Source organism: Mus caroli, unplaced genomic scaffold (genome assembly GCF_978045245.1).
Source record: "Mus caroli unplaced genomic scaffold, Mus_caroli_1 scaffold_10, whole genome shotgun sequence".
In the NCBI taxonomy this organism is placed as follows: domain Eukaryota; kingdom Metazoa; phylum Chordata; class Mammalia; order Rodentia; family Muridae; genus Mus; species Mus caroli.
Window position 1 is genome coordinate 44,916,296 of NW_028227265.1, and position 18,549 is coordinate 44,934,844.

The 18,549-nt window shown below is 50.9% G+C and overlaps 1 protein-coding gene across 3 annotated transcripts; it reads left to right on the forward strand.

Moving 5' to 3' along the window:
- The first annotated feature begins 592 nt into the window (after nt 1-592).
- On the forward strand, nt 593-18,213 carry Nacc1 (nucleus accumbens associated 1). Of its 3 annotated transcripts, none has more exons than XM_029480544.2 (6): nt 593-681; nt 11,654-12,565; nt 12,648-12,821; nt 13,796-13,901; nt 14,021-14,118; nt 15,389-18,213. In XM_029480544.2, the coding sequence occupies exons 2-6, from the start codon at nt 11,662-11,664 to the stop codon at nt 15,649-15,651; spliced, it is 1,545 nt and encodes a 514-aa protein (XP_029336404.1). In that variant the 5' UTR covers nt 593-681; nt 11,654-11,661; the 3' UTR covers nt 15,652-18,213. The 3 variants fall into 3 exon arrangements, with proteins under 3 accessions (XP_029336404.1, XP_021026129.1, XP_021026130.1); XM_021170470.3 differs by lacking the exon at nt 593-681 and adding an exon at nt 749-969; XM_021170471.3 differs by lacking the exon at nt 593-681 and adding an exon at nt 774-969 and having other exon boundaries at nt 11,654-12,484.
- The last annotated feature ends 336 nt before the right edge of the window (nt 18,214-18,549 follow it).

Here is an 18,549-nt window from a genome sequence, read left to right on the forward strand (position 1 = left end):
TACTTTTGTGTATGTGTGCAGTTGTGTGTAAGTCCTCAAAGAGCAAAAAAGTGATAGTTTCTATAACTGTAGCCATCTGACATGACTGCTGGGAACTGAACTCTATTCAACAAGGGCAGTACACACTCTTTAATTTTTTTTTTTTTTTTTTGAAACAGGGTTTCTCTGTGTAGCTCTGGCTGTCCTGGAACTCACTCTGTAGACCAGGCTGGCCTCGAACTCAGAAATCCTGCCTCTGCCTCCCAAGTGCTGGGATTAAAGGTGTGTGCCACCATTGCCGGGCCAGTAGACACTCTTAATCCAGTCCGCACTCTTCTGTTCTTGACTCTGCTACCAATCCAAAAAGTAGTCAGACCTCTCTAACATTAGTTATAAGATGTAAAATTATCCGAGTTAGTGCAAAATGCTAACAGAACTTCACATCGCATAAGCATCCCGAGTTTTCACTTTATTAACCTCTTGAACCTGTTTAAATCTTCGCATTCACTTTCCTGTGATCTTGATAGTTTCCTCAGCTCAGCTCCATGAAACCTCATTTCCACAAAGAGCCTAAACTGTTCCTGGAACAACAGTTGTTCTCATTTTACAAGAAACTGAAGCTCCAAGATACAGAGCAACCTGTCCCGCAGTCACTCAACTAGCCCGTCTACAGAACCGAGACCCCGGAGGAAAGAGAAGCTGGTGAGAACCGAAGCGCTCGAAGCGCGGCTAAGCTTGCCTAAGGGGCGGGGCCGAGGCCGTTTTCCTCCCTGCCGGCAGCGCCGTGCGCTTCCTCGGCGCTCGGCTGGGGCGGCCTGGCCCACAATGAATGGCCGCCGCGGCTACCACTGCTGCTGAGGCGGAGGCCGCGGAGGCCGCAGAGGCGGAGGCCGAGGCCGAGGCGCAGGGAGGCGCGCCCCGGGCCCAGGCCCGGCCCCAGCTGCCGCTGCGGAGCCCGCCGGGAAGCCCCGGAGCGCGGCCACAGCGCAGGTGAGATGGCCCGCCCCAGGCCTAATTCCGGCCTCCTCCCGCCCGGGGCGGCCCGAGGACATCCGAGGTTCCGGCCGAGGGCCGAGAGGCGAGGCCTCGGGGCGCCCTGCTGCGAACCAGAAGCCGAGCCCGCGGCGCTGACAGCGGCGGGAGGGCAAGAGTGAGATGGCCGAATCTCAGCTGGCGGCCTACAGCGTCCAGCCCGCGGGCCCGACCCGCGGGGCTTGAAGGCCGCTCCGGGGAGGCGCGGGTCGCGGGATCCTTGAAGTCGCAGGGCCGGAGGGGCTAATCGCGTGGAGCCGGCAGGCGAGGCTGGAGGGGGGAGGGGAGGCCTCGGGCTGGCGGGGGGGAGGGGGAGGGCTGCGCCGCCCGAGGGAAAAGGCCTGGAGGGGTGCGGGAGGGCGGGAGCTTGCAGGTAGAGGGCGCTGGGGAAGGGGGTGGGCGGGTCAGGTTACAGGCCTTGGGGGGGAGGTGAGGAAAAGCCCGGGAAGTTAGACTTGGGGGGGTGGGCGGAGCTTGCTCGAGTGGGGGCGGATTGGAGAGAGCCCTGAGATATTTGCAGGGGGTCGCACGAGGTCAGAGACCAGAGATGTGCGGGTAAACTCCAACGGGAGGGCATCAGGTAAGGCTGGGCGTGTTGGGAGTTTGCAGGCGGCCCAGGGCCTATGGGTTAGGATGTGGAGGGCAGGTTAGGAAAACCTGGTGTGAGCTAAGGGATCTGCCCCCCCCCCCACATCTCCGTACGTTTGCTTAGGGTTAGAACCCGCGGGGGTTTCCTCTTTCCCACGCCTCTTCTCTGACACCTTGGCCAACTGCTAGCAAAGACAGGCCAGCGGCTGGATGGGAGTTAGCGTGGGCTGCACCGGATACCTAGTTCAAATATCTTGTTTTCGGTGTGTATGGCCCCTACTCAACCCACCCCCCTACCCCACCCACCATGGAGGCAGCCCAGCAGACATTACCTGATGATTCTAGAGTCCTGAAATCGTTCTTAGCCTTCTGGCGCCGGAACCTGGGGGCTCCAGTCTAGAAGATGAGCCCTCACAGCGTTGCAATGCGCCCTAGCTTTCCAGGCCCAACCTGCTGCCTGGGCCTGAATTCTGTCTCCTCCTGGGAGATAAAATATTCTGTCGCCTCCTGGGATGGTGACTGCCTGAAGCTCTGTTGTGTCTTTGAGACAAAACAGGTACCTACACATCCTGACTTGTTCCTGGGGGAGGGGGGAGGGGGGCTCCTGGTCCCAGGGCCCTCCCTCCCTCCTTGGTGCCCCTTCTAGGGCAGGTTGTATGCTAAGCGTGGAACCAGCTAGTTCATTGATTACTTGCCACCGCTGGGTCTTTTCTCTTTTCAGAGAAAGAAGCTGGGGTTCGGGGCGGGGCTTGTCCCTGGTCATATGACTAGACTGTGGCCTATGCCTATTAAGTCAAGTTCGCCCTCCTTGGGTATCAGCAGAGAAATTCCTGCAGTTCCAATTCCCTGTTGGAGTCTTCTTGGACCTGGCCTTTCCTGGGCTCCCTAGACTGGCACAGTCAATCCCCTTGCAGTAGTTCCAAGGAACAGTGTGTGGGCTTCTTCATCCTGCTCATACCTTCTCTCCCATCCCGCATCTGGGAGTCGGGGGCACGGGGGTCATGAAAGTGTTAGTTCTGCTGGAGGAAGTGGTTGTAGAAGAGGGTGGTAGAAGTTGGGAGTGAGATTTTGCTTTGCCTGGACTTTGTGCGCCTTACTTTGGTTTCTTAGCACACTGCTCCAGCTCTAGACTAAATGCAAGGTTAACAGTGTGTTCCTTGTTTTGGAAGGGTAAGGTTTTTGTTTTAATGTTTGTTTTTTGGTTGCTGATGTTACTCTAGCTCAGGCTGATCTTGAACTTATTATAGCCTAAGCTAGTCTTGAACTATAGCCCTCTTGCTCATCAGCCCAGTGCGGGGATTGTATAGGAAAGAGGACCACACACTGTCTTGGTGACTTTGACTGGACATCCTCAGCACCAGAGTCAGCTACAAAGTTCTGGGTGGCTGGTATCAGGCAGTACTGGGCTTAATGATGACTTTCTTGAGTCTCCATTTTCCCTCTTATCCTTGGAGTTTCCAGAACTCCACCATCTGCCTGGGCCATGCCCTCTAACCTGGTCTCTTGATGGGGGAGGGGAGCTAAGGACTGGTCCAGCAGCCTGTGGTACAGAACTTGGTGCTTTCAGATTGTTCTCTCTGCTGCTGCAGCTCTCCAGGAACCCCCCCCCCCTTGCCTCTCAGTTGTCTCTGTTAGTTGGGCTGACATCACCTCAGCATCTTTATCATTACCTTTATTCTCACACTGGCTGCTGCTGCTGCTTTAACTTTGTTTTAACTGTTGATGCACAGAGACCGATGTGGACCAAGGGGAACTGCTGGGGCATAGACTGGCTGGCTGCTCCTAGGCCTTAATGAGTCAGGTATCCAGGACAGATGGTGTCAACTAGTTACAGCTGGAATGCAAAACTGGTGGGAGTTGGCCCTGCAGAATGAAGGCAGAAATGGCCAGGTGGCGCCTCCACATGCAACTAGAACAGAAGGTGCATTGGTCATATCTGCTCTTCAGTGAGGACCTTAGGCAAGCCCAGCCTCCGCCAAAGTGGTCAGTTTGCTTTCAGTGTTTTGTGCCCACTCCCTTGCTGAAAACTGAAGAAGCAGTTCTGAGTAACAGTCAGCAGGCTCTCTGAAATGTCTGTTCAGATGGTGACCTAACTTAAAGAAATGATCCCCAGAGGTACAGAGAAACTAGCTGCTCTGTTGATGAAGATGGTATAGCAAGACGAGGAGATGGTCAGTGGTGTGGGGGCAGGGAGTTCCACTGGGTAATCAGAGACTAGCCATGATCTGAATAGTAAGTTAGGCTGGGGGACGGATGTTCTGGCTGAGGACTACACATTCAGAGCTTTTATTGAGTGTGTGCCAGGCTCCTGCTGAGTTACCAAAAAAACGTTTTGTCTTTGTGAGGGATGACTGTGGTGTAGAGCAGAGATCTTTCATGCTGTCCACAAGAAAGAACTCAGTCAGAGGCTCTCAGGGGTCTCCCTAGCATCCCCAGGCAAAGTCCAGATCCCTTGACTTAAATCCAGAGTCACTCTTTTTTTTCTTTTTGGTTTTTGTTTTGTTTTGTTTTGGGTTTTTTGTTTTTGTTTTTTGGAATCTTCCCCCCCCCACCCCCCCCCCCACCCCCCAGACAGGGTTTCTCTGTGTAGTCCTGGCTGTCCTGGAACTCTGTAAACCAGGCTGGCCTTGAACTCAGAGATCCTCCTGCCTCTGCCTTCCAAGTACTAGGATTAAAGGCATGTACCATCATCAACCAGCTCTGTCCTCCACAACCCACTTCAGGATCATGAACTCGCTGGGCTTTCTTACATCTGTATTTGGTCTGTACAGGGTCCATCAGAAGGCTGGCCAGTGAGCCCTAACCCAGGGGTTCATTGCCAGAGTGATACAGCACCTGACTGGCCCAGCTCCATACCTGAGTTGAGCTTGAGGCAATGCTCGGGCAGTGCATCCTCTTCCTGGAGCTCCTACCCCAGGATCACTTTAAACACTTGTCTGTGTTTGAGCTCACTCAAGCCCATGGCTAGGCAGCCCTGTGTGGTGGTGTCACTGTCTGACACATTAAAGAACTGAAGCAGTCTTTCCGCATAACCTCTTTGAAGTCTGCAGTAAGTGACCTGTTTGCTGGTGATGTCTTGCCCTGGAGTGCATTGGCCCTCTCTGTGGATGGGTGGGGTTGGGAGAGAAGCAGGCAGGTTAGAAGTAACATATCACAGGTTGTACTTAACAAATGCTTGCCATCTATTTGCTCTCCTCTGTGCAGCCTCAGCAGAGGTGTAAATGTTAGAACTTGGGGGACCTCTGGTGTTCTCTGAGGGGAGCAGAAGAGTTGAGGGTGAGTGAACATTAGGGTGTGACAGGGTCAGAGCCTCTGCAAGGTCACCCATCCCAGATGCTGGAATTAGGAGGGTATATATCTAGCTTCTTATAATTTGTATATTTACTCTTTTTTTATTACATTTTAATCTATTTGGCAGGACATGGATATCAGTCACGGGACAACTTGGGGAGTCAGTTCTCTCCACCATTAAGAGTCCTAGGGATCATACTCAGGACACTAGCTGTGGAGGCAAGCTTTACCCAGTGAATCATCTCTTTGGCCCTGCAACTAACAGGCTTCTGACATCTCTTATGTAGCATTAATACTGGATTTGGTACTAGAAGTCAGCTAGAGACAATTTAAGCACTAGAGGTACAGCTCAGTGGGAGAGCATTAACCTGGTATGAAAAGGCCCTAGGTTCTATCCCCAGCACCAAAAAAAGACAGGGGGGGGGGGGGGGGAATCTACCAGAGGCTCTGTTTACAGTCTATGTACTGGGATGTCGATTTATATAAGAGACTGGAGCTTCTTTGTATTAAGAAACATGAGTTTTCCAGTCAGATCTGCTTTGTTGTTTAAGTTTGTTTTTTCATAGTCTTGCTTTGTAGCCTTGAATAACTAGCTCAAGTGGTCCTCCTGCCTCAGTCTTCCAGGCAGCTAGAAATTTTATTTTCTTACTTGATAGATGGGAGAAACAGTCATATCTGACCTGTAGTGGCTCTCAGCCAGGGTCCAGGGCTGTGTCTTAAAACAAATAGTTGTTGCATTGTCCTGTTTAGGAGGTAATGCATCCCTTTGGTGGTGATACCATGGTCCTGCATCATCCCCAGTGCATCTCAGCAAGCCCCATCTACAGTGGAACCATCCTCCTTCCGCCCTGGTTATGCCATTGTCACCTCAAGGACTCTGCATTTGATCTTTGTTCTCTCTGTTCTCTTTTGGGTCTGAAGGCACTCATAGGGTGGACTGTGAATTAGAAAAATAGGCTTATGATCAGACTTGGTGGCATTACCCAGGCCAGAGCTCCTGAAAACAGGAGGAACGGCTTCTGGGTTCTGTATGGATCTGGAAGTTCTATTAGGCAGAAGCCAGAGTGTGGGGGCCACTTGGAACAAGTTGGAAGAGGTGGCAGACAGAGGTGTCCGCCTGCCTGTTCCTAGAGCTGTGGGTGGAAGAAGGAGATGGAGAAGTATGGGCGGGAGGGAAATCGGGTCAGGCTTACCTCTGGAAATCCTGTAGTAAAGATCCTAGTTAGCCAACAGACTCCTTTTCTGGGTGGGGAGGTTTGGCCTATCCAGAACTCCTCTCTGCCCCATTTGTGGCTTTTCTGGGTACTGGTGTTTCCATCTGTGAGGTGCTTCCTTCCTAACTGCTTCAGCATTGTCTGTTTGACCACACAGACAGGATTCAGGAACAGACTTGGGTCTGTTCTGTGTGTGATCCAGGCCTCTCTGTTTGCCTCCCTGGCCTGTTCTCCTAAATCAGATGTCAGGAAGGCTCATTTCTTTTCAGGAAATATACTGAGGGATGAGATGGCCTTATCTGAGCTGTTACCAGGCATTGTGAAAGGGAGCTACTGTTCATCCTACTCCCGCCATGAATGTTATGACAGCCTTTCAGGGACAGAGAATGAATTCCATGTGGGGAGGGCAAAAATGCCCTAGCACTTGGTACTTGGGAGGCAGAGGCAGACAGATCTTGGTAAGATCAAGGCCAGTCTACATAGGAAATGAGATTTTTGTTGTTATTGTGTTGTTCATGATTTATTTATTTTTATTCACATTACATCCCAATCACAGCCCCCTTACATAGGAAGTTTTAAGCCAGCCAAAGCTACATAATAAGACCCTGTCTCAAAAACAAAGAACCAAAGAAAGAAATTAGATACCAGCTGATTGTGGTGGTTCACATACTTGGGAGGCTAGGACAGGAATTCAGTACCATCCTCTGTTACCTTCCTCTTCACATTAGAGACCCACCCTGTCACAAAAACAACAGCAAAAAACCAAACCTAGGGTCCATGCTAGCTGGTCACTTTCCATTCTCAGCATGTTTACTTTTGTACTGTCTGGATGGGAGTATGTGTGTCCGCATTGCACTGTTAAGGTTGGAGCGGGAGGCTTTGCCGCTGACCTGCCTCAGCAGAAATGCATTGTTCACATTCTGGAGGCTGGAAGTTCAAGATGAAAGGACTGCAAGTTCAGTCTTCAATGTCTGCTGGGGCTGTAGAAGGTGGTGGTCAGGGAGGGATGAACAGGCTTCCTTGAGTGTCACGTGAAGGTGGAACTATCATGAATTAATTACCTGCCAAAGGCTTATGCCCTCACCCCACTCCACCCCTTTGAAACATGGTCTCTTTTGGCCCAGTCTGGCCAAGTAGAGTCAAAATAGGTGTGTGCCACAATGTCCTCCAAAGCCCTTCGTAATTGTGGCATTAGAAGTAGATTTTGACATGCAAATTGGTTTTTCTTTTTTGGAGTTTTGATATCGTTTTGAGATTAGCTCAGACCAGCACAGTTCTACCTCATCTACCCACTGCTGTGACTACTCATATGCACCATCATACTAGACTCGTGTGTTTCTTTGTTTGTTTTTGTGGTGCACGGGTATAACCCCCTCTGTGACTTTGGGGCTCAGGTGTATTGCCTGGACTGCCTTCTACAAAAGCCAGTGGTCTCAGGAAACATCCTGCCAGACCCCTTTCCTCAGTGAGTCAACTCAATGACTGAGTCTGAAACTCAGTGACATCACTTCAGAAGTTCCATCCTAACTTGTCCTGAGGTCAGCTATCTGAGGAGGCCAAGACAGTTCTCTAGAGCGTCACTCTTGTTTTAGACATGGAATTAGATTTGAGGAATGATGATTGGTTGGGGGTTGTTTTTATTTTTGTTTTTTGGTTGTTATTGTTGGTTTTCTTTTAAATAACATGTAGAAAGGGGCTGGAGAGATGGATCAGCGGTTAAGAACACTGGCTGCTCTTCCCAGGGACCTGGGTTCAATTCCCAGCACCCACGGGGCAGCTCACAGTTGTCTATAACTCTAGTTCCAGATGGTCTGACAGCCACACACAGATATATATGCAGGCCAAACACCAATGCACTTAAAGTTAAAATAAATTATTGTTAAAATGTGTATGAGTTTTCCCTGCATGTATGTGTACCATGTACTTGTGGTTCCCAAGGAGGCCAGGAAAGGGCATCTGATTCCCAGGAACTAGTGTTAGAAACAGTCGAGTTGAGTTGTGTGGCCTAAGCTGATCTTGAACTATATTCAAGCTAACCTTCCCACCTCAACCTCCTGAGTAGCGTGAACTACAGGCATATGCCACCATGCCTGGTCCAGTCCTAGGGAAAGGAACACAGTAATGAACCTCTTGAGTGAACTTTCTGCCCCTATGGGGCCTCTATGAAGCAAAGATATGACCCCATTTACCTATAAAGTTGTTTTGACACCATGCATGTGCTGTGGTGTGTGTGTAGGATGGCTCTGCAATTAAGAGTTACTTGTAGCTGGGCGTGGTGGCGCACGCCTGAGTTACTTGTGCTGGGCAGTGGTGTCAAAGCATTTGGAAGGCAGAGACAGGCCTATCTCAGATTTTGAGGACAGCCAGGGCTATATAGTGAAACCTGTCTCAAAACAAAGAGTTGCTCATTCTTGCAGAAGACTGACTCTGATTCTAGAGCCCCAGAATCCACATGGTGGTCCATAACCATCCATAACTCCAGTTCCTTCTGACCTCCAAGGGCACCAAGCATGTTGGTGGTACACAGACATAATTGCAGGCAAACATACAGCATGAGTAAATGTAATTATACATTTTTTAAAACTAAAGAAAAAAACAGTAGTGGGAGGGGAGGTTGGGTCAGAGGCAGGCGGATCTCTCAGTTTGAGGCCAGTTGTCTACAGAGGAGCTCCAGCCAGAACTGTATAGTGTAACCCTGCCTTGGTCTACCCTCTGGGTGCTGGGACTACATGCGCGTTCTACTTAAATTGAATCATTTTCTTAAAAACCATTCACGTAAGCCAGGTAATTTACCCAACATCTGGGGAGTAGAGGAAAGCCAATCCCTGTATGTGAGATCAAGTCCAGTCTGGGTCTGCATAATGAGACCTTGTTTCCAGAAAAAGAAAAGAAAAAATTGGAGCTGGGTGTGGAGGCTCCCCAGCACTGAGGAGGCTGAGGCTAAAGAATCAGTGCAAGGGGGCTGGAGAGATGGCTCAGCGGTTAAGAGCACTGACTGCTCTTCCAGAGGCTCTGAGTTCAATTCCCAGCAACCACATGGTGGCTCCCAACCATCCTTAATGAGAAATAAATACAAAAACAAACAAACAAACAAAAACCCAAAAAAGGCCGGGCGTGGTGGCGCACGCCTTTAATCCCAGCACTCGGGAGGCAGAGGCAGGCGGATTTCTGAGTTCGAGGCCAGCCTGGTCTACAAAGTGAGTGCCAGGACAGCCAGGGCTACACAGAGAAACCCTGTCTCGAAAAACCAAAAAAAAAACAAAAAAAAAACAAAAAAAAACAAAAAAAAAAAACCCAAAAAAACCTATGGGGTGGAGCAAAAGGGAAGGTGCTGGGGCGGGGGGAGGGGAAAAAAATCAGTGCAAGCTCAAAACTAACCTGGGTTACATAGTAGAAACTTGTCTAAAAACAAAGCAGTAAGTATTTTGCAGATGAACAGTATGCCTACCGGGTTCAAAATTTAAGATAGAAAAGTATACTTGGCACAATTTCCCTTTTCTGTACAGAGGAAACTAGTTGTAGTCTCCTCTGTTTATTTGGGGGTCTGAGTGTGGCAGACTGGGTTGGGTCGGGGTGTGCTTGGGCAGCCTGCCCCATGTAGGCAAGTACTATATTCCAGTCTTGTTTGTTTTCTGTTCAACAGTTCTGTTGAGATACACCATGCATTCCACCCTTCTATAACTGTACTAGTTTTTCTTTTTGAGATCTATTTTGTGTAGCCCACCTTATCTTTCGGCCCAGCGGATCCTCCCCTCTGCCCTGCAGAGTTCCTAGGACACACACGTGGCTTCGCTGTGGGCTTTCATGTATGCAGAGCCAGGGAAAGATCAATCATTGTTAACTTTAATTGATAGTTCATTATACTGAGAGTAAGCACACATTCTTTTGCTCTAAGCAAATTCCATTCTTCTTTCCCAGCTCCTTGCAACCTTCTGTTTTATGTTAATGGATTTGCCTTTTCTGGAGACTTCATATAAACGGAATCCTATGCCATGTGGTCCTTCGGTCTTGCTTTTTCCTGTCATGTGAAGAACCTTGAGACTTTTCCCAAGTTGTTTTTCATATTCTCACCAGCAGTATGAGAGAGTTCAAAGTTCTCAATGTTGGTAGTACCTGCCATATTTTTCTGTGGAGATAAAGGTGGCTGGAACTTAGAACCTTGTTCACACACCCAGCCTTTTGCCTGCTTTGTTCCTGCTTTCAAGCCTACAGCATGAGGCTGTTTTGCATTATGGTTTGAATGTGCGTTTTCATGGTGACTAGCTGTATGGTTAGTGAGTGCGTTAAGGTCATATTCCGGGCCACAGACTGTCGTATTGTCATGCCAATGGCCGCTTTTAACATGAGTGTAAGAATGTTGGTGCAGTATGCCTGTGTCTTCTTATATGCAAGAAACTGATCTTGACCATCTATTCTGAGTCTGTAGGTCCAGGATCCTCACATTCAACCAACCATAGAGCCACAAAGCATTCCTCTGATGGTTAAACTCAGTGGTAGAGTGTGTGCTCAGATTATATAAATCCTTGGGTTCTATCCCCCAGCACTGATCAGAATATTTTAAAAGGTTTTTTTCTTAGAATTACTATTATTTTATGTGCATGAATATTGCCTACATGTGTGTATGCATACATGTGTATCTGTTGGGTCCCCTGGAACTGGGGAATGGATAGTTTTAAATTTGGATGCCTGGAATCAAATCTTGGTCCTCTGTAAGAGACAAGTACTCTTTACTACTGAGCCATTTCTCCAACCCCTGCCAGGAACGTTCATTTTAAATCCAGCTGTGGGACTGGTGAGATGGCTCAGCGGTTAAGAGCACTGACTGCTCTTCCGAAGGTCCCGAGTTTAAATCCCAGCAACCACATGGCGGCTCACAACCATCTATAATCGACAACTACAATGAACTTACATATAATAATAAATAAATAAATCTTTAAATCTAGATGTGATGATTCTGGCCTTCTAAAGGCTAAGATGGGGGTAGTTCTGTAAGTTCCAGAGCAGCTATAATGAGAAATCTGTCTCCAATAGAAAAGACTTTGGAATATGGAAAGTATTACCTAGTGCTTATATCAAACCAGGTAGTATCAGTCCTAGAGACCATATAACACACATGAAGCACAGCAATGACCCCAGTGTCCGAGAGGTGGAGGCAAGAAGACCAAGACTCGGACCGACTGAGTAACAAGGTTCAGAAGCTCAGTCGTGGAGCGCTTGCCTACCATGCTAAAGGCCTTGGGTTCTGTCCCAAGCTCCACAAAAAGGCAAAGGGGCTTGAGTGACTGTGCATAATAGTATCTATAGTGTCCTTGCACCAGTAACCTGCAGAGGCCCTTGGGATGACTCAGTCATAAAGGCAGGGCTGTGAGGGGACAGAAGTGGAAGTGGCACTGCCATCCTTAGATGTATCACAGATTTTACCACTTGGCTGTTGTTTGTGACTCCCACATGCTCTCCTGCAGGAGGTGAGGAGGTTGCTGGGCAGGGCGGGGCCTATGTTGGTTTCTGCCACCTGACCTGTCAGTATCTTATCTCCTGTCCTTATGCAGCTGCTGCCATGGCGCAGACCTTGCAGATGGAGATTCCAAACTTCGGCAACAGCATCCTTGAGTGCCTCAATGAGCAGCGGCTACAGGGACTATACTGTGACGTGTCAGTGGTGGTGAAGGGCCATGCCTTCAAAGCCCACCGTGCTGTGCTGGCCGCTAGTAGCTCTTACTTCCGGGACCTCTTCAACAGCAGCCGCAGTGCTGTGGTAGAACTGCCGGCCGCTGTGCAGCCACAGTCATTCCAGCAGATCCTCACTTTCTGTTACACAGGCCGGCTGAGCATGAACATGGGGGACCAGTTCCTGCTCATCTACACAGCCGGCTTCCTGCAGATCCAGGAGATCATGGAGAAAGGCACCGAGTTCTTCCTCAAAGTTAGCTCTCCAAGTTGCGACTCCCAGGGCCTGCACCCGGAGGAGGCCCCATCCTCAGAGCCTCAGAGTCCTGTAGCACAGACATTGGGGTGGCCAGCCTGTAGCACGCCACTGCCCCTTGTGTCACGGGTCAAGACAGAACAGGAGTTGGACTCCGTGCAATGCACGCCCATGGCCAAGAGGCTGTGGGACAGCAGCCAGAAGGAGGCTGGAGGCAGTGGTGGCAACAACGGCAGCCGCAAGATGGCCAAGTTCTCCACACCAGACCTGGCCCTTAACCGGATGCCTCAGCCACTCTCAATGGCCACAGCTACAGCAGCAGTGGCTGTGGTTGCAGTAGGGGGATGTGTGAGTGGGCCCAGCATGTCAGAGCGGACCAGTCCAGGTACCTCCAGTGCTTACACCAGTGACAGCCCCAGCTCCTACCACAATGAAGAGGACGAAGAAGAAGATGCAGGTGAGGAGGGCACAGATGAGCAGTACCGTCAGATCTGCAATATGTATACAATGTACAGTATGTTGAACGTTGGCCAGACAGGTGAGTGCCACCCCTCCCTTCCATGTGCTTCTGTGTGTGTATGTGTGTAAAACATGAACATACTTTTCCCCTGTTCCCACAGCTGAGAAGGTAGAGGCCCTTCCTGAGCAGGTGGTCCTTGAGTCCCGCAGTCGCATTCGAGTGCGGCAAGACCTGGCATCTCTCCCAGCTGAACTTATCAACCAGATTGGCAATCGTTGCCACCCAAAGCTCTACGATGAAGGTGACCCCTCAGAGAAGCTGGAGCTCGTGACAGGTGTGCTGGCAGTGCTTTAGTTCCCACCCCTTTGCTCTGCAAGCTAGCACCCTCCCTCTGTGTCCCAGGGCACTTGACACTCTCTGATCCCATTTGTACAACTCTTAGTAGCAGATGCTCTGACAAGAGAGCCTAGGGTAGGTGAGTTGGAACAGGAGATAGGACTCTACTGGTAATAACTTACCTAGCATACATGAAGTCCTAGATGTCATACCAGACACTGCATAAACCAGGCATGCTGATAGACATTTATAATCTCAGCACTCAGGAGGTGGGTCAGAAGATCACTGTTAGCCCCTGGGATACATGAACCCTTGTCTCAAAAAATAAACAAACAAAACCTATTCATTGAGTTTAAGCCAGGGGTATGACTCAGTGTAGAAACCAGCATGCTAAAGGGATCCCAACTTTTTGGTTTGTTCTGATTTTTCAAGACAAGTTTCTCTGTGTAGCCCTGACTATTCTGGAACCCATTGCTATGTAGACCAGGCTCTCCTCAAACTCAGAGATCTGCCTGCCTTCCTCCTGAGTGCTGGGGTTAAAGGTGTGCTCCACCTCCACCAAGCTAGATTCCAAGTTTTATTCTTAGTACCACAGAAGGGAGGTGGGTGAGGAGAGTGGTACTGAGCTGTCTCCAAGTGAGGAAGGATACATCTGGGTTTCTAGATTAAGAGTTTGAAGCCACCCTGAACTACACAGGGAAACTGTCTCAACCAAAAAGAAGGGAGCAGAGAAGGGAAGGAGAGAGAAGTTGATTTGCATCTCATCAAAGACCAGTCTGTAGGTTTCTAGGTCGTGGGAACTAGTGGAGATGGGTTGTAGTTGGGCCAGCAGGTTGGGGCCCACTGTCTTCCTGAGCCTCCACCACCATGTTTGTATCTACCTAGGTGTATTCAGAGTACCTATGGCACATTTGGGTGTTCAGACTAGGTGAGTTGAGATTTGAGCCCAGACCATGTGACTTTTCTTACTAGGCACCAATGTATACATCACAAGGGCACAGCTCATGAACTGCCACGTCAGTGCAGGCACGCGGCACAAGGTCTTGCTGCGGCGGCTCCTGGCTTCCTTCTTTGACCGGTGAGGTACACCCCAGAGTCCCAGGGTTGGGAAGCAGGTTACCCTCCCCTCTTCTTCCCCCCTACCCCCAACCTCTACCAGGAACTCTGATGTCCTCCACACTTGTACCCTATCTCCAGGAACACACTGGCCAATAGTTGTGGCACCGGCATCCGTTCTTCCACCAATGACCCCAGACGAAAGCCACTGGACAGTCGTGTCCTCCATGCTGTCAAGTGTGAGTGTTGTGCTGGGGCCTGGGGTTGGCTGTTGGTTGATTAGTTTGGGGGTTTTGTTTGTTTTTGAGACAGGGTCTCTCTACACGGCCATGGAACTAACTATATAGTTTTAGGCTACTATGCTGTGGTAATAGTGTTGTGGTGGTAGTAGTAGTTGTAGTCTAACTATGTAGTTATAGGCTGGCATTGAATTCTCAAGTGCTAGGATTTAGAAGCCTGTGCCAGCTGGGCAGTGGTGGTGCATGCCTTTAATCCCAGCACTTGGGAGGCAGAGGCAGGTGGATTTCTGAGTTTGAGGCCAGCCTGGTCTACAGAGTGAGTTCTAGGACAGCCAAGGCAACACAGAGAAACCCTGTCTCAAAAAAAAAGTAGAAGCCTGTGCCACCATAAAGTGCTTGCATCAGAAGTATGAGGACCTGGTTCAGATCCCCAGCCTTCACAACAAAAACTAGATGTCTGAAGTTCAGGACCTGAGGAAAAAAGACAAGAGGGATCCCTGGAGTTCACTGGCCTCCAGCCTAACTGAATTGCTGAGCTCCAGAAATGGCTCGGTATTGGTGAGGCACTTCCAGGGTGGCTGAAGTTTGATCCTCAGAAGACACATGAAGGAGGAAGGAGAGTCTTGTTTGTTTGTTTGAGTTTGAGGACAGCCAGGGCTATGTAGAGAGACCCTGTCTCAAAAAAAGGGTAGGGTGTCGAAGGCCAGTGAGGTGGTTCTGCAGCTGACCCTCTCCATCCCTTCTACAAGTTATTCTCTGACCATCACACATCCACATTTTAAAACTTTTTAAAGAGAATGTTCTGACCAGCACTCAAGAGACTGGAACAGGAAGAGTTCAAGGTCAGCCACAGCTACATTGGAAAAGCAGGGTGGGTTCTGCGATCCTTTGTGGTTTATGGGAAAGAGGATTCAATAGAGAGTTTCTTCACATTTTGGCATATAATATGGAAGGACCTGAGTGTCTTTTCTCAAGCGGGAGGGGGGGGACCTCAAGTCCAGGGTGGTCAAGAGAAGATTGAGGTGGCCAGAACTGTCAAAGGGCATGTCTATGGCATTGGCAGCCCTTGTCAGGGGAGGCCTAGGTTGGCATGAGTAACTCCCAGGCTCTGAGTCATATAGCACCACATTTTCTTTAGGGGGTGGTGAAGCAGGGGCCCAGGTGAGCAGCAGTAGTTTGTTATCATTAGTGGCATCCACTAGACTTTCATAGAAGCTGGGAGGCTTAATGGGAGGAGTCTAGGCCTGAGCTGCCTGCTCTACCCCCACAGACTACTGCCAGAACTTCGCCCCCAACTTCAAGGAGAGCGAGATGAATGCCATTGCAGCTGACATGTGCACCAATGCCCGCCGAGTGGTACGTAAAAGCTGGCTGCCCAAGACTAAGCCGCTGCACCTGGTGGAGGGTGATAACTACAGCAGCTTCATCAGCGACACTTGCAAGATAGAACCGGACATGATGAGCATGGAACACAGCTTCGAGACAGCCAGCCACGATGGCGAGGCCGGCCCTTCAGCTGAGGTTCTCCAGTAACATACATGTGACACCCCCTTACTGGATGTCACACTCCCCCTCCTATCACACCCTCACCTATCACCTACCTGGTCACGATCTACTGTCTGTCCCTCCCCAGGACCTGTGAGGGGCTGCTCCATGCCCTCTATCTGGATGCAAGAGCTGGCTGACAAGGCCAAACCACTGTACCTAGGAGAGGGCAGTGCCTACAACAGCTTTCTCAGTGACCATGAGGAAGAGCAGAACTTGATAGGCATAGAATACAGCTTCCACACAGACAGCCCCCTCAGCGAAGGTCCTCCAGTACCTGCCCAGGACCCTTCCATGGATGTCACACTCCCCTCCTGTCACATACATACCCCCACCACCTTAGTCACGAGCTACTGTCTGTCCCTCCCCAGAACCTGCAGGGGTGCTGCATGCTCCCAGCCCCTCTGCCTCCCTGTCATCCCACACCTTTTCCCCAAAGCAAGCTGGGCTGGGTCAAGAGAGGACAGGCATCAGGTGGGATCTGTGACCTTCCTCAACACTCACGGGGAGCCCTGGTTCCCCTTCCTCTTAGGCATTTCCCAGCACCAGGCCCGGCTAGGGGACGGGCAGGACTCAAGAAGAGCCTGCCCCTCACTGTGGCTGCTTGGGACTCCACGGGCCCAGGGGTCTTCTGGACCCCTCCCACCATCCCCCAGTGCTTCCATGTCTCCAAAAGCGCCTTCCTGTCCCTCTCGTCTGTCCCTGCACCTTGGGGCTGGGGTAGGTGGGGCCAAGAGGGACTGTCTACTTTACAAACTGAGGAAACAAGCCCAAAAGGCTTAGAGAAACTCTAGAACTTGCCCTCTGTGACAGCCTCCATCACGCCCCTTTTAGTCCCACCCTGCTCTGCCTCTGTGGGCCCCCTCAGCCCAAGAGGTCATTCCAAGAGAGCAGTGCTCCTACGGGCAGGTGAGGGTCTCAGGACAGGTTTCCAGTCTGGCAGAATTTGTGGGTGTGCGTGCGTGCGTGTGTGCGTGCGTGCCTGCGTAGAGTGTTTGCTTTTAAAAACATGAAGATCAAGAGGCAGCAAGACCAGGGTCGGAACCAGGGAGCAGGCTGGGAGACTGCTGCCCTTCTCCCATCCGACCCTGGGCAGGGCTCCCAGCCCCCACCCCCTGTACATAACTTTTTGAAACATTTTTTTAGCGAATGAAATATTGAAGTATAAGATTTCCTTTTATTTTTCAAATCAATGGGAATGTGTCTGAGGTTCCCTGGGTCCCTGGGCTGTGGAAGGCAGGATGCAGGGAAGACTGAATGTGTGTGTGTGGACTGTGGGTGCATGTTTCCACAGGGGCCCAGTCCCAGTGCCCCAGGACTCCTGTGGATCCAACCAGCTTCCTCTCCCCCAGGACTACAGTTTTAGGTGTTCACAGGTCCCAGTTAGCTGAGCCCACTCCTGGGGGATGAGGCAGGGCAGGGCCCGCATCCATTGTTACTGGTTTGCGGAGCTTTTCTCTGGCCGCACTCCTTTCCACTCTAGCTCTCCAGGAGCAGTCTTTTGGGTGTCTTGAGTTTGACATGTGAGCACAGGGTTTCTGTTACTCCCCTCCATTAACGTCCTTTCACATCTCACTGGTTCTGTTCTAGCCCTGACCTCCCCCCCTCTCCCCAACTCTGCATTCTAGCTGCCTTTTCGGAGGCAGGGGCTTGCAGGATTGGAGAAGGTGGGATGGAGCCTTTTGAGTCAGATCTGGAGACCTGTCTCCAGGCCAGCAACACCCTCTAATCTGCCATGATCCCTCTTAACATCTGATGGTGTGAGAGTGGGGTGTTGGGTCTGACTTGGCCCCCAGTACCTTAGCCCTGGGTGGCCAAGTGGAGGGGAGTAGACATCCCTAGCTAAAGCACAAGCACCTTAGTCATACCCCCTCCCTCCACCCTTGCCCTGGCCTGTTACCCCACCTCCCCCAGCAAAGATCCCAAAGCACAATCTCCTGATAACTTGGCAAGCAGCTGAGCCTGGCCGGGATGAGCGCAGGCTGTGCTCCCTGCCCAGGCTTAGTAAGGGGGCAGCTCTGTGGGGCTGAGAGGGCTTGTAGAGTGGGCAGCAGAGCCCATTGGTTCCAAGCACCTCAGGAGGTGGCCCTGACTCCCGGGGCTTGGGGTGAGGGAAGTATAAAGCCAGGGGTGCAGGGGAGAATACTACTCACTAGGAGAGCCAAAGACAGGGTTGTGCCTTACCTCAGGAGCCACCCCTGCACCCCTCCTCTGGCAGTCAGCTGCTTGCCCTGCCCTCCTGAGAGCTGCATGGTCCCCACCCCAAGCACCCAGGAGAGTGAAAAAGTAACCCACTTAGCAGGAAAGACAAGTAGGGGCAAACCCAGTGGCTACCCTCCCACCCATCCATGCCTCTCATGGGGACAGGCCATCACCCACTGGCCCATGTGAAGTGCCAATGCCCTCCCCACCCAGAGCCGAACCCCCACCCTTCCCAGGCCCACAAGTGAGATTGCACATTAACTACTGTATGGAGAGGAGCGGTGTTGGGAAATGTGAACCCTGAGAGTCAGTGATGCTGATAAGAATAAACAAGACGCCTTTGTAACAGCCCTGCTGTGCTCTGCTCACTGGAGAGGGACACGCTACCCTACTCATATAGGTGCACACCTGCCTCCTGTGTTACAGAGTCCTTGTGCTGCCTGCCCCTGAGCTGCACCCCAGCCTGGGATCACAAGTGCAACTAGGGGTCACACAGGCAGGCCCTCCATGATGAACCATGTAGACAGCAGTGGGTCCTAGGGGCCCAAGAAAGGCTGGGAGAACAGAAGCGTGGAGGATGGAGGTGGCTCAGACCCAGCAGTGAAAGCTAGAAGATTGGGAGTTGAGATACATGGCAAGAGAGGAGCCTGGGCTGCTCAAGAGCTCTCAGGTCTCACCAGGTCA

Excerpts from the sequence above, each read along its gene's own strand:
- Nacc1 (XM_029480544.2), top strand. The coding sequence starts at position 11,662 with ATGGCGCAGACCTTGCAGATGGAGATTCCAAACTTCGGCAACAGCATC. Across the intron at positions 13,902-14,020 it reads CTGGCTTCCTTCTTTGACCG|GAACACACTGGCCAATAGTT; the intron begins GTGAGGTACACC and ends CCCTATCTCCAG. Across the intron at positions 14,119-15,388 it reads TGTCCTCCATGCTGTCAAGT|ACTACTGCCAGAACTTCGCC; the intron begins GTGAGTGTTGTG and ends CTACCCCCACAG.